The following is a 15635-nucleotide window of genomic DNA, read 5'->3' on the forward strand; positions in this document are numbered from 1 at the left end:
AATAAGTAGGCAAGCTTATACGGCATTAGCCAAAAAAAAAAAATAAATACATAAATAACATGACTTTCTATTTCACCTATCCATTCTCTCCAATAGTTTGTCTTTGTCTTGCTTTAACTTATTAATGCTATCAACTTCCACAACGGCAAATGGGAGTCTGTTTCAGCCATCTGCTGGCTAAAGGCTAACTTCTGCACATCTTTTGTGCAACCACCCTTACTCAATTTGAATTTATGCTCCCTCATCTACATAGCCTGAACAAGAAGGATCCCATCAACAGTGAGCTTGCTCAATTTATTTAAATCCGTGATCACCTGCAAGTTCCAGACACTGTAATTTGCAGAACTTAAGCCTTGCTTGGTAAGAGCAACCCTTTGTTCTCCTCCACACCTTTATAGCATTGAATGACCATTGTGATTTATAGCCATGACACAGGAAACTTGTGCCAATACAAAAATTAGTTTCAGAAAAATTCCTAAAAAATTCCAGTTACAGAAAATTAACACAAATATAAATATTCAGCTGCACAAAAAAAAAATGATAATTTTTAGGGCAATAAACAGACACTTTAATTTTCTCCTTGTTGTAAATAGTTTGGCCCACAACGTAGCTGTTTTCTTGAGTTGAAAGTCAGTTTGTAACTCACAGACTGAAAGTTGTAACTCACAGCACATGCCTACAAAGAACACCTTTGTAGGCATGTGCTGTGAGTTACAGTATATTGGAAAATCAGATTGAAGAACATTAAAGTATTTTTTGACAGTACATCTCAGGCACCCAATTCTCTGCTAATGGATAACTTCTGAAGCATTTTGGGATGTACGGAGCTATTTCAGGAGAACAGAGCACAATTCTGGGATAGGGTAGGGTATCAAAAAGCACAGAGCGCTATAGTGAATTTGCACCGAGTGAACCATGCTGTCGCAGGTGATAACCTTTTTTTTTCACTGGGACCTTCCAAGGTGTTTGGAGTGAATGGAGTAGATCTAAATATAGAGCGCTACATTAAGCAAGCACTGAGTGAACCACACTATGCTGGGAGTGGAGATACCTGTATTTCTTTGTCTTGCTTTAATTTATTAATTCTATCAACTTCCACAATGGCAGATGGGAGTTTGTTCCAGCAATCAATCATCTGCTGGCTAAAGGCTAACTTCTGCACATCTTTTGTGCAACCATCCTTATTATCCCAAATTTATAGTATTATCATATTATCCCAAATTTATAGTATTAAGTACAGAAAAATATATGTTGCGTTATACTCATTTCTACTGTGTTCAGTTCATATATTGTAGGGCTTTTACAAATCATAATTATGTTTAAGTTCTAAGTGTTGGAAGTATTCATTGCACTAGATTATAAATATTCCTTTAAGAATTGATATTATCTTTAAGAATTAATTTATCTATTCCTGAAAATACTGTATATTTTCAGAAAAATTTATTCCATTCAAGACTCCATTAAATGAAAATTATAACAGTCAGATTCCTGAAGCAAATAGATTTTATCCTTCCATGATGATCTCCTCTGTTACTAGCTACAAGGTATGAATGTTCTCAGTTATAGATTCTAGTAATTTTTAAAAAGATTGCAAGATCTTAATGTAAAGTTGTGTAAAACTAAAGCAAAATAGCAAGAAAATGAAATGCTGAAAGTCATTTCATGAATATTTTTTTTTTGTTCAGAAAGTATATAAGAAAAAAGGATTTTTTCTTATACATTTTTTCTTATATTTTTTCTTATTAACACAACTGAAAGTTAATAATGCCTTGGACGTCATCAATTATGCTGCTTTCTCTTGACTCTTTGGAAATACATCTAAAATGAGTTATTTTATCTATTCCTCAGCTAATCCTGTTTTCTTTTCATTATCTTTCTTTCTTTGGCTCCAGTAGTTACATTTTTGGGCATTTATTTTAAAATCAAGCATAGAAACTTTGTTTCAAGGTTGAATGAAAACAGGTTTCAATCTGGTTGATGAAAACAAACTTCATTTTTAGGGCATATTATAAAATTATCTATGTAACTTGTTCCAGTAATTTATAACTTCCTGGCTAAAATAAAACTTCCTGCAATCCTTTCTAAATGTCTCCCTCTGTAACTTGAATTTATGGGCCCTAGTTCTAGAATCGTTTATAACCATGAAAATTTTGTTCTCATTCAATTTACATTTTCCTCTCAAAGCCTTAAATACCTATCAAGCCTCCTCTAAGGTACCTAGTTTCCAAGCTCTTCAACCGACATATTTGAAGTCTTTCATCATATGTATGCGCTTTTTCCGAGCTCACCAAGCGAGTTACATGTCTCTGCACCCTTTTAAGAAGCTTGGCGTCTTTTTTTAGGTGCAGTCTCCATACTTGAACACAGTGTTTCAAGTGTGGTCTAACAATAGCCTTATATTATGACATCCTTATCTCTACTAGCAAATGTTCAATAAATCATCGATAGAACACTGTAGCCTTACTTGCAACCTGTTTAAAATGCTTGGAGAACTTCATGTCTTACCATATTGTAATTCCCAAGTCCCTTTCATCCACTACCGACTTTAGTTCAAATCCACCAAGTGTATAAGTTATTTTGAGGTTGCTGTTCCCCAGGTGTAAAACCCTTGCATTTTGTTGAATTAAAGCAGAGCTGCCACTTTTGTGACCATCCCTGAAGTCTATCTAGGTCATTCTGAAGAAGCTCTGTTTGGCAGTGATCATTAACTACTTTACCGATCTTTCGTCATCTGTAAATTTAGACATCACCCCCCTCTATGCCTTAATCAATGCCATTTTAGAAAATCAAAAACAACAGTGGTCCCGATACTGATCCTTGGGAACCTCACTTCTTACACGTGTAATCCAATCTGAGGAATAATCATTTATCACAAACTTCTGGCTCCTGCCCTGAAGCCATCCTGCTATCATCTTAAGGATTTTCCCTGTGATTCCAACCTGTTCCAGCATATAAAGTAACTGCTCATGTAGGACCGAGTAAGATGCTTTGCTGAAATCCAAATAAACAATGTTGAAATTATTCCCTAAATCCAGCTCACAAGTGACCCTGTCAAAATAGCTAACTAGATTTGTTAAACACGAGTTTCCCTTTACAAAACTATGCTGTATATCCTTTAGAATTGCATTTATATCTAAATGATCCTGAAATCGTGGAATAAATCAAGATTTATTCCACGATTTTTTTCTACTACTGAAGTTAGACTAACCGGTGATTTCCCACTACACTCTTAAAAATCGCCTTTATGTATTAGCAATACATTGGCACTTTTCCAATCGTGCTGAATCTCTCCCGAGTCTAGTGAGTCTCTCATAATTAGCTTTAATGGATCGATGCACTCACTTGCTGCCTTCCTTAAAATTATAGGGTATATGCCATCAACCCCAGGAGCCTTACTTGCATCTGTAGGCTCGAAAGTTTTTTTTCATTAAATAATCATGTGAAATTTCAGTATTATTAATTACAATTTTTTCCACTTCACTCCCGCTGACTGGGCTAGCCAGGTGGGTAAAGTGCCTGCCTGGCAATCCAAAGGTCATGGGTTCGAATCCCGCCTCGGGCTTGGATCACAGTAAAATGCAAAAAAAAAAAAAAAAAAAAAAAAAAAACACGTTGGGAGGTGCATTATGGCCACAGAAGCCGATGCATTAACAACTAAAAAAAAAAAAAAAAAAAAACTTCACTCCCATAATTTCTCATTCACATAAAAGGTTTTTCTTCTGTAAATATCAATGCAAAGTAACTGTTGAGTTCATCTGCAGCATCGGTATCTAATACTATTCCATGTCCATTACATAAGGGTCTGATCTGATTTGTCCTACTCTTCTTTGCATTTATATATGTGAAGAATTTCTAATCCCCACTCATTGCTCTCTTTGCTTGCGATTTCTCATAATCTGCCTTTGCTGGTCGTATCATTTTTCTGTGGCACTGTTACAGATCAATTTGTAGCTGTTATAGGCTTCAATACTTTTTATTGCTCTGTAACTTTTCCATGCTTATTTCTGCTCAAGTAATCTGGCAACTTCATTCTAACTTGGAATCCTCCTCATGGAGTATTTTTTTTTTAATGGTATATATGCATTCAAGACTTATGTGATTAATGTTTTTAAGGTATACCATAATTCAATTGTATTCGCTCTCTCTGAGATATTTTTACTGGTTATTAGAGGCCATGTAGCACCTTACGTCGTCATAATTTCCTTTCCTGAAATTATAACCCATTCCTTTGCCTTTAACTACTGCTACCTCTCTTCTTCGTCTACAGTAGAACTCCGTAATCACTTCCTTCTACTGGTTCCTGTGCTGTCAGCCCTATTATGTCATCTGGTTCATGGTTGATGATGAGATCTAGAATATTCTTTTCCCTAGTACTTACCCTGACATGTTGATACAAATGATAATTGTTTAGTTGATTTAAAATTTGTCTCCTATGAAGTTTCCTTACTATTTGTTCCAATCAATTAGAGGCAAATTTATTTTATCTATCATGACTATACAGAAGTGGTAGATTTTACCATCTAAATTTATCATATTTTATTTCAATTTACCACTATACTTAACCACATTGTGAAGTGTCAGCTTTTACCGTCTAAATTTCAAATGGGACTCAATATCTGGGACTTTATACAATGGAATATTCAAAGACTTTGAATGAAGTCACCTTGTTTTACATTGCCATTTAAATTGACTAAAGTGTTGCAAAGACAAAAGACAAAGATGCAAACATGACATTTAGATTCATTACAGAACTTGAATGAAATCTGTTATTAATGATTTGACTTATTTTTAATTTGCTTTTTTCCTTGTGAGTAAGCTTTGTATAAACTTTAAAAATCATTGTGAATTTCTATGCTGAGGTGTGTCAATTGTTTTTAGTTTTAATACCCTATACTTAGGTAGCAGTTTCCTTAAAGGTTTTTCTGTGATGAGGTATGCCAAATTTGTATATGCATATCTATTATATTAATAATGAACTTGATATAAAGATTATGGGCTGTAGTCATTGCATTTACAATATATATTGAAGGCTGAGATCATAATGGAATCTATTCTATTAGTCTGAGTATTTTTAAGAATATCTGAGAAAAATTAGCATTTGAAATACATAGATAAAACTATGTATTTCAAATGCTTATTTCTCTTGGATATGCTTTATGAAAAGTGACTTTTTCCAGGGTCACTCACTGAGATTGTGAAATACCACTGTAATAATCAGTACTGTGTATTCATTATTACAGAAATAGCTCAACACATCATTGAATTTTCCTTTCAAATGCAGTTGTTGCCCTCGAACAATGTTATTTGGATTATAGGTATGCAACAATATGTACTCAGTGTATATTTATCACAATGTTAAAACATATTTTATACTTAGATGTACTCCCACGGTTTTACTTATGGATTAGAATTACAAATGTTTATTTTTTTTTATATTACAAAACCTTTTCTCAGATTTTTGATATATTCTATCATCTTATACTGTGTATGTTTTATTAATTAATAATCTGTGTTTAATGAATAATACAGATTATTAATTAATAAAACAGAAATTTATTTCTGTTTCCTTCTAGAATTTACTGATTCCTCCTATTTTCACCACCTAAGGTCATTATAGTCTTCTTTGTCTAGGCAAACGAACTTTGTTTTGTTTAGAAAATATTGGCAAAATGACAACATGAAATCAGGCAGTTTTCAAAATTTATTAACATTTGCATTAGTAGAGGCACTGATTCAAGAAAGTAAGCTTATATAGCATCAGCCACAAAGGTGGGGGGGAAACTTCCCATTTTTCACCCATCCATTTGCTACAAACGTTTTTTTAGTTTTTCTTTGAATTTATTTAAGCTATCAACTTCCACAACAACCATTGGCAGTTTATTGCTGCAATCAACCACCCTAGCTAAAGGCAAATTTCCTTACATCTATTCTACAACTGTCTTTCCTCAATTTGAATTTATGCCTCCTCAGGTGCATACAGGAGAAATCCCATCAGCATTCAGCTTGGGCAAACCATTCAAAGCCTTATACACCTCAATCAGATAACCCTTCAGGTGCCCAGTCTCCAGACACTGTAATTTGCAGAATTTAAGCCTTTCTTCATAAGAGCAACCGTTTGTTCCCTTCACTAATCTTGTTGCCCTTCTCTGTACTCATTTCAGCAGCTCTATATCCTTCCTAAAATGAGGCCTCCAGAACTGTATGCAGTACCGAAGGTGTGGTCTGACCATTACCTTATACAAGGGAATAATCAACTCCTTATCCCTGCTAGTAAAATATCCTTATATCATTGACAAGACCCCATGAGCTGCTCTGGCAGCCTGTTTGCACTACTGAGAAAACTTCACATCTGACTGCACAATTATCCCTAGATCCTTTTTATTCTCTCATAACCTGAGTTATGAGAGAATGATTACAGAGTAACATACCAACACAGTTGGTAGCAGTGATTACAGAGTAACATACCAACACAGTTGGTAGCAGTAATTACAGAGTAACATTACATGGGTAGCAGTAATTACAGAGTAACATTACATGGGTAGCAGTAATTACAGAGTAACATACCAACACAGTTGGTATGTTACTCTGTAATTACTGCTACCCATGAGCAGTACTTCGCATTTGTCAATGTTAAACTTCACTTGCTGCCTCTCAATCCATCTGCCCCACTTTTCTAGATCTTTTTGCAGTAGCGTATTGTCGTTAACTAGCTTGCCAATCTTCCTATAGTCTGCATATTTACAAATTAAGCATAATATACCAAAATCATTGATAGATATAGAAAACAACAATGGGCCCAACACCAAACCTTGGGGGACTCCACTAATAACATTATTCCACGAAGAGCAGCATCCATTGATTACCACCCTCTGTCTTCTCCCACTCAACCATCCCATTATCCATAGCAGCAGCTTGCCCTTAATGCCATACTGCTGCAATTTTGTGCATGCAGTCTTCCACGTGCAACAGTATCAAAAGCTCTCCTGAAATCCAAGTATATGATCTCAAAATTATTTTTTGCATCCAGTTCCTCTGTGATCTCATCGCTGTTGTTATTTGGTTTTTAGGAGCATTAGCAACTAAGGCCGTATTGCTCCGGTGATATGCGGTGGTCATTCCCTGACCTTTCCGCATCCTCCGTATTTGGTGGGCACAGGCTCGAACCCTGGTCTAATCAAGAAGCGTGTGCTACGCACTGCTGCTCCTACCCACCTGTCTACGGAGGTGCCCTCATCGTAGTATCTAATCAAATTGGTTAGACAGGACTTCCTCTTAACAAACCCATGCTGTGTATGAACTATTGCTGCAGTCTAGTTTAAATGATTCTGCAATGCTTCTTTAACCAGTGAATTCATTATTTTCCCTGGAACAGAAGTTAAACAGTGTGTAATTACTCCTGTCACCCTTTGAGGTGCCTCCGTAGCCAGGTGGGAAGGAGCAGCAGTGCGTAGCACATGCTCCTTGATTATACCGGGGTTCGAGCCTGTCACCACCAAATACGGAGGATGCGGAAAGGTCAGCGAATGACCACCACATATCCCTGAGCAATATGGCCTTAGTTGCTAATGCTCCTAAAAACCAAATAACAAGTCACCCTTTGACCCTCTTTGTGAATTTGGGATTACATTTGCACATCTCCAGTCCCTGGGGACCTTCCCTGAATACAAGGATGCTCTCGTAATTATGTCTAAGGATTTCCTTATTTCCTTTGCTGCCTCCTTTAATATAAGTGGATAGATACTATCCACCCCAAGTGCTTTCCTTATGTTTAATTTCAACAATTTCTCCTCTGATCTCCTCTCAGTTATTTCAAAATCATTTAGCTCCCTGTTAGAGTTTGATAAACTTCTGGCTCCACTTCCCAGCAGAATTCCTCATGTGTGAATGTGGATGTAAAATACTCATTGTTTGTCAACTACCTGAGCAGGTTAATCAACAGTTGAACCATCGATATCAAGTGGATCAATTTGGTTCATCCCCTTCCTTCTAGAGTTTACATAACTAAAGAAGGTTTTGCCAACGATTTATTGTTAATCTGCCTTTACTAGCCTGACCTACTTTGTGACTTGATTACAGACTAGCTTATATCTACCATAGTCTTTGTGTTGTCTGATAATTTATGTGCATCCCATGCATTTTTCTTCTCTGTCACAAGATCCATTAGTTCATTTGACTTCTTTAGGCCTAAACCTTGAAGAGTATTTCTTAGTTGGTATGATTGGCCTAGTAATTTCCAAGATTAATTCCTTGAATGCTTCCTATTTAGAATTTGGTAACATCATCAGTGGTCCCACTGTATAGAATTTAAAAACTGTCTGATGTCAGTGTAGTCACCTTTTATGAAAGCAAAAACCCTTACCTTTACCAGTAATGTTTATCCCAATATATATATATATATATATATATATATATATATATATATATATATGTTATACCATATGAGGTGCTACCCAAATGTTCCTGAAATTTTAATTTTGCATGGAAACGACATCTGGTATGGGCTTGGGGCACTAGGTATCACTACATGCATCCTTTGTGACTCTGTGTGCTATGTGGCATCAGGCTAGATAGTCATTGAATATTTATGCTCAGTTCTTTGGTGGTGTGTGTTGTGTAGTTTGTGATTGTTGCAATTGCTGATGTGAGAGAGCAGCATGCTTTCATCAAGTTTTGTTTTTGGGCACAATGCTTTAGGCTGGACGCAGACCTACTACTGGTTTACCCGTTTTAAAAATGATTGCTCTGGGCATCCATCATCGAGCACCACCCTGGAAAATGTTACAAAAGTTTGGGCAGCAATCTGTGAAGACCGCAGGTGGACCATCTACGACATCTATGGCATTGTAGGACTATCGTATGGTATGTGTCAGCGGATTTTGTCAGAAGAGTTTAACACGAGAAGGATTACGACCAAGTTCGTGCTACGGTTACTGAATGAAGACCAAAAGTAGCATTGCGTGGCAGTTAGTAGAGACCTTCAAGAACAGTCTAGGAGTGATCAAAACTTCCTTTCTATGATTGTCACTAGTGATGAGAGTTGGATTATGGGTTTGACCTAGAAACCAAGCAATAATCATCCCAGTGGAAGAGCTGACCAAAGAAAGCCTGATAAGTGAGGAGCAATGTGAAATCCATGCTGATTTGTTTTTTGGACATCGATAGGATTATCCATAAGAAATTTTTCCCTCCTGGCCAGACTGTCAGTTCAAAGTTCTACTGCTACATTCGGAGGCAGTTAAGGGAAGCCGTCAGGAGGAAATGTCCAGAGAAGTGGTGCGCAAAGAACTGGGTCCTTTTTAATGACAATGTGCAGGCCCACATATATCTCACTGTGGTGCAGTTTTTGGCATCCAACACATGACAAGAGTCTCCCCCTTATTTGCCAGACTTACCACCCTGCAAGTTCTTCTTCCTCCCAAGAATGAAAATCAAGTTGAAGATTTGACAGCTTAGATGATATCCGAATCGAATCACAGGTAGTGTTGAATACTATGACAAAGAAGGACTTTCAGGACGCATTCGAATCATGGAAGAAGTGCTGGGATCGTTGTTTACGCTCTCAAGGGGACTATTTCAAAGGTGACCGTGGCGAATAAAACCCAGGGGGAGTATTATTTATTTAATAAATACATTTTGGGAATGTTTAGGTAGCACCTCATATACAGGGTGTCCAAAAAAAAAATATATATATATACGCTTTATCAGTGCATAACTCGGTAACCTTTTTTTTTTTTTTTATTTATTTTTCAGTTGCAAGTTGGTGGTAATAATGGAGAAGACCAGACTTAGGTTGGAACAGTGGAAATTTGTGTTGAAGTGGTATTGGAAGTTGGAAAATATCAGCAAAATCCAGAGACAATTTAGGAGTGAATACCGCACTGAACCACTACCGCGTCTCACAATTTCACGTATTCGTGATAAGTTTGAAACAGATGGCACTGTGCAAAATGTACGCAGGGAACGATCAGGAAGAGCTCGCACATCCATGAGATCACAAGAGGTGCTGGAATTTTTCTGACAAACACCAAGGCAATGAAAAGGTACATTCCAAGATTAGTGCTGGCCCTGAACGAAGATGATCTTGATTGTAGGGTTGAATTTTTCGAGTGGTTTTTAAGAAAATCTGCAGAAGACCTATGTTTGCCAATAAGATCGTTTGGAGTGATGAGGCAACATTCAAATTGAATGATACAATTAATTGCCACAGTAGTTTGTACTGGGCAACCGAGAATTCACACATTACTGTGAAACAACATTTGGATTTAACAGGCATTATAGTTGTTGTTATTTGGTTTTTAGGAGCATTAGCAACTAAGGCCATATTGCTCCAGGGATATATGCGGTGGTCATTCCCTGACCTTTCCGCATCCTCTGTATTTGGTGGCTCACGGGCTCGAACCCTGGTTTAATCAAGAAGCATGTGCTACGCACTGCTGCTCCTGCCCACCTGGCTACGGCATTATAGTGTGGTGTGTATTATCATCCTCGTTGGACCATTTGGATTTAACAGGCATTATAGTGTGGGTTTGGTTGGACCATACTTTTTTGATGTTACTGGTGCTGTTTACCTCAATGTGCTTGAGGAATCAATCATCCCACACATTCGTGAGCTGTTTGAGGATGATGATGAATTTTATTTTCAACACTATAGGGCACCTCCCAATTTTCATTGCAATGTTAGGGCTTATCTGGATGAAACTTTCCCAAACAGATGGATTGGGTGAAGAGACAGTGTTGAGTTCCCTCCGCATTCACCAGATCTAATGCCATTGGATTTTTATTTACAGGGATTCCTCAAAGATAAAGTTTATGCTACAAAACCAGCAACAATTGCTGAATTATGGCAATCTGTTGAAGCAGAATGTGCAGCAATATCAAGAGATATCTCAGGTGATGTATGCAATTCAGTTTCTCTACAATGTCAACAATGCCTGGATGAGGTAAAAAAAAAAAGGTAAAGTGCAGCCATTATCAACCCACTGCAGGATGGAAGCCTCCTCAACAATTCATGTTGAGGGAAATGGACCATAATCTGCCACGCTGGTCCAATGCGGGTTGGCAGATCGACCATATTCAGCAGTCAGGGGCTTGAACTCCGGTCAACTCAAAGAGCGTGTGCTACTGCACTCCCGCTCCTGACCACTCGGCTACAGAGGCCTTTGATGGAGGCCTGGATGAGAATGGAGGACAATTTGAACACTTGCGTTAATACATATTTCTTTCTCACATATTGTCTTCATTATAAAATTGAATTTATTAAAATAAACAGAAGTTATTAACAATCAGTGTGTGTACATTTTTTTTTTTTTTTGGACACCCTATATATATGTGTAATATTTATAGAATATATGTTTACCCCAAAAACTCGATTGTTAAAATCTGTATCCCAGTAAGCTGCAATTTTTTTTTTTTTTTTTTTTTTTTTTAATTTAATATGGCTGCCAGAGGGTTAAATAAATAGCAGTATACTTCTTTTCTGCTGTTTATTTATGTGTTGTGCAATAGGGCAGCTTGGGCAATGTGCCTTTACAACTTGGTGCATTTTCTTGCTTAAAAAGATTAAAAAAACTTTGCAACTTTTATAATATTAAAAAAACACTGCATACTGCATAATTTTGGGCAAGTGATTTAGCTTGATGAAATAATTGGCTTCACTGTAAATGTAACAATGAGCCAACCATTTGTGCCATATTTGATGATGCTTTAAACTATTTTCCCTTTACTCTCAACAGTAGTTAATCTTTAACTATTATTGGAGATAGGTATTTGGTGTCGCTAACAAATGCAAATGATGAATGGGAGATGTTCAAGGTATAGACCTAAATGGATGTGAGATGAACAAATGAGAATAGTGGCAAAAAAGAAAATTGCATAGGATGACAATGAATGGGTTGAACAAACTAAATGCTGATGGAATTTAGTTTGTTCAACCCAGTAAGGATGAAAGTTTGAACAAACTTTCATCCTTACTGGTTTGTTCAAACTTTCATGAAAGTTTGAACAAACTTTCATCCATACTCTTGGATGACACAAAGGGATGTTAATTTAAACCAAAAAGGATGATTGCAGGATAGATGTGTGAAAATTTTGCTTTCTGCAAGAAAGTGATTTGTTTCAGCTAGAACAAACTTCCATATGGTGTCATGGAAGTGGGTAGTTTGAATAAATTGAGTTGTCTAGCAGGTGTGCAAATAATTTTCAAATTTCTCTTTTTTTTTCTTTTGTTTAATTCACAAATAAAAAAAATAAAAAGAATTAGAAATAATAATTTGAAATAAAATCAGATTCTCTCACATACCTTTGCTCACTGCTGTTCTTCATATTTTTATACAATGTTTTATGTTTTCGCTTTGTGAATTACAAAAAACTTTTTTTTTTTTTTTTTTTTTGGAATTTAACAGATGCATTTTGACTGATCACATCTAAGTTTCTTGTGCTCCATCCTGCTCCTTGTCTGGCATCTGTAAGAGTTCATTGTTCTTTTACTCTTTTGCTTTACAGAAACAAAATGTGATCAGCTGTAGCTGTTCAGTCATCACCACATGCACATCCATATTTCAGCTTGTGGTGAGTGATTTTGAAATTTCCAAGGAACATGATAAAAACATTTTATTATTATTATTGTTTTTTTTTTTTTATTCGATATTTTGTAATTGTACTGTTTAAATCGTAATTAATAAAACACATTTTTCAATTCGACAAAAAGCCAAAAAATTTAAAATTTTTTAGGTTAAAAAAAAGGGGTTTTAGCATCTCTAAGAGTGAGTGAAACAAATGCTGTTTCACTCTTACGGATGCCATCCCGCTCTTTGTCTGACATTGGTAAGTGTTCATGTTCATTTGGGTTGAGGTTTAAACTCTGTTGGCCACTGCAAGGGAAAGTCTGTTAAACTTAATTTTCTCCCCTTATTTTCTGTATCACAAATACTGGGCTGTATTTTTGATATGAAACTAATTATTGATTGCAGCTAAAAGGAGTTCATTATTGAACCTTGTTTACTCAATTTTAATTATTTGTTTAAAATTTCCATGTAATTTATTTATATTTTGCAGCAGATAAATCTATCTATAAATTAATAGCATATCTATAACACTAAAAAATATGAATATAGTATTGCTATTATTGGAGTTTGAGAAGTAAACTGTACAATTACATTGAACTACCGTTGTAGTTAGTAAGTAGTGCTCTCTAACTTTTAATGCTCTTTTCTTCTGGTCCATATGGTCATTTCTTTGAAATGTCATTATTTTTTAATGTCTGTAACATACCTGTTTAAATCACTTTTCCACATATGCCACTTTTTTAAGGTTCCAAGAAGGAATAAACCTAGGTATAATCCTGTTTCCTCTTGGTTTTTGGTTTTGGTATGATAGATACTAAATTCAAGAAATTGTTTATGGTACACTTTGTTTGCTTCATAGAAATTGTTCTGGTGCAGGTAATATTTATTTCACATATATAACTCAACGTTGACTGTAGAAAGGCTGCTCTTTACAGCTCAGAGTGTAGCCATTTTTTGTTGCATTCATATTCTCCTCACCCTTTGTTTTTTTAATCATTATTCACCTTCATTGCTGTAATGAGTACAGTAATGAGTGTCTTTTGTGTGTTCCATAGCATCAATGAATCTCATTAATCACAACATTATTATTATGTTAATATTGCATTTATCATGTTTATAATACTTAAGATGTGTTTACTTTAATTTGATAAAATATTTTAAAAATGTTTCATTCTTTTAATACAATGCAGTAAAGGTCGAAGGTGCCAAAAAAGCAAGCATAGTATATCAGATGTGCTGGTTTCCAGTGTACATGTAAACTGTTGCTTTATAAATAACACCAAAAAAAAAAAAAATCAGTGTTATTAATGTTTCCCCAAAGATCACTGTATATGTATGATTAGTATAATGAATAATTTCAGTTTTTTAATAACTCATTTATAATTTTCTCTTTAGATAAAGATGGGATTATGGATAGATCTTACATTCACTGATCGTTTCTACAACAAAAGTGAAATTGAAGCTCAAGAAATAAAATATGTAAAATTGCAGTGTCGTGGGTAAGAATTATTTCTGTTTATGTATGTTTTAATTAACCGGAAACCAGTGTAATTGTAATCATCATATAATCCTTCTCAAACAAAAAGACTCTCAACATGATTAGCATTGCCTTGTCTGGCAGTGCACTGGTTCAAATGAAGTGTCTGATGTGCTTAAACCTGTTCAAAAATTAGTTTTCTTTGTGTTTTCTTAAACCAAGCATTTTCTTAGTATTCTTTACTTTTGTAAGGATAGTTTATTAAAATTTTACTGCTTGGTTAAATAAACTAATAGTATGTTAGCCCATCTTTTACAGCAATGACTTCTTCAGTGTGTTGTAAAACACTACTAAATTCTAGTATAAAGTTGGATAGTATTCTGGTCCATTTCTTCTGAAGCATATGTGAGCTGCACCATAGAGGGGTATCACTTGGCCTTCCCTAATTCTGCATTCCATTTTATCCAGGCGATGTTCATTTGGGTTGAGGTTTGAACTGTTCCGTTAGCCACTGCAACACTTTTTTTTTTTTTTTTTTATTATGTAAACCCAAACATTAAGGCTACCTGCACATAGAGGACGGGCCTACAACAGAACAAACATCTTTCCACCATTCCCAAATTCCCGGCGACTAAATAGCCATTTGTTATTTGGTTTTTAGGAGCATTAGCAACTAAGGCCATATTACTCTGGGGATATGCGGTGGTCATTCCCTGACCTTTCCGCATCCTCCGTATTTGGTGGTCACAAGCTCGAACCCCGGTCTAATCAAGAAGCGTGTGCTACGCACTGCTGCTAAATAGTCGTATGACAACAGCTAGATACAGAGCCTATAATGCAGGTGTGTTTGTAGAGAGTAGAGCTGTTGTTGAATTCATCCCTAGCTTTCTGCTTTTTATTCATTCCCTTTCAAACGTCCTTGAACATAGTTTCCACTCTGTTTTCCATCTTCATTCTTTATTCCCTCCAAAGTGCTGTGCTGTTAAATACATGGATGATAAAGAAAGTATTAAAAGTTGATCAGTGAAGTAGAGAAAAAAACCAACATTGTTTTCAAAAATGTTACAAGGATATTCAGACAATGTTATAAAAAAATTTATGGAAAGAAGTCTGTAGTACAAAATGGTCTGAAATAATACCTGAGGGAAAAAACTAACAGGTATGTATATTAATTTTATTAGACATTTATTTGTTTTATTAAAAATGTATATTAATATTTACATAATAAGTAGTGTTCCCACTTTATCATACTGCCAAGGAACGATCACAGAGGTAAAGTAAAATAAGAGGTGAAATATTTCTAATATCAATCCCATAAAACACTTCCTTCACAAAATAAATTCCATCATTCATTCGAATATACAGGCAACCCCCCCCCATATAACATGGTACTTCTACAACACGGTTTTGCTCTAACATGATTGATAAATTGTGGCAATCCTCACACAACATGGTAGTTATATAACATGGTTTCACTCTAACCTGGTTAGAGAATTTCATTAAAACTCTCATAACAGGGTATTTTTGAGCTTTTGTGGGAGGGGGGTGCTGCTATTATGTTGGTTGTAATTTTTCAACATTTCCACTCTTTTTGT

The 15635-nt window shown here is 35.7% G+C and overlaps 1 protein-coding gene across 5 annotated transcripts in view; it reads left to right on the forward strand.

Annotated features, from left to right (window-relative positions):
- mRNA-cap (RNA guanylyltransferase and 5'-phosphatase mRNA capping enzyme) overlaps nucleotides 1-15635 on the forward strand; it is a 548400-nt gene that overhangs the window by 122132 nt on the left and 410633 nt on the right. For all 5 annotated transcript variants that reach the window (XM_090376079.1, XM_090376080.1, XM_090376082.1 and 2 more), the window contains 2 exons: nucleotides 1435-1544; nucleotides 13959-14062. In XM_090376079.1, the coding sequence (XP_090232205.1) occupies nucleotides 1435-1544; nucleotides 13959-14062 (214 nt within the window). The remainder of the gene's footprint in view (nucleotides 1-1434; nucleotides 1545-13958; nucleotides 14063-15635) is intronic.

The sequence above is a fragment of the Mastigoproctus giganteus genome, chromosome 6, assembly GCF_048544385.1.
Source record: "Mastigoproctus giganteus isolate SK-2022 chromosome 6, ASM4854438v1, whole genome shotgun sequence".
Taxonomy (NCBI): Eukaryota; Metazoa; Arthropoda; class Arachnida; order Uropygi; family Thelyphonidae; genus Mastigoproctus; species Mastigoproctus giganteus.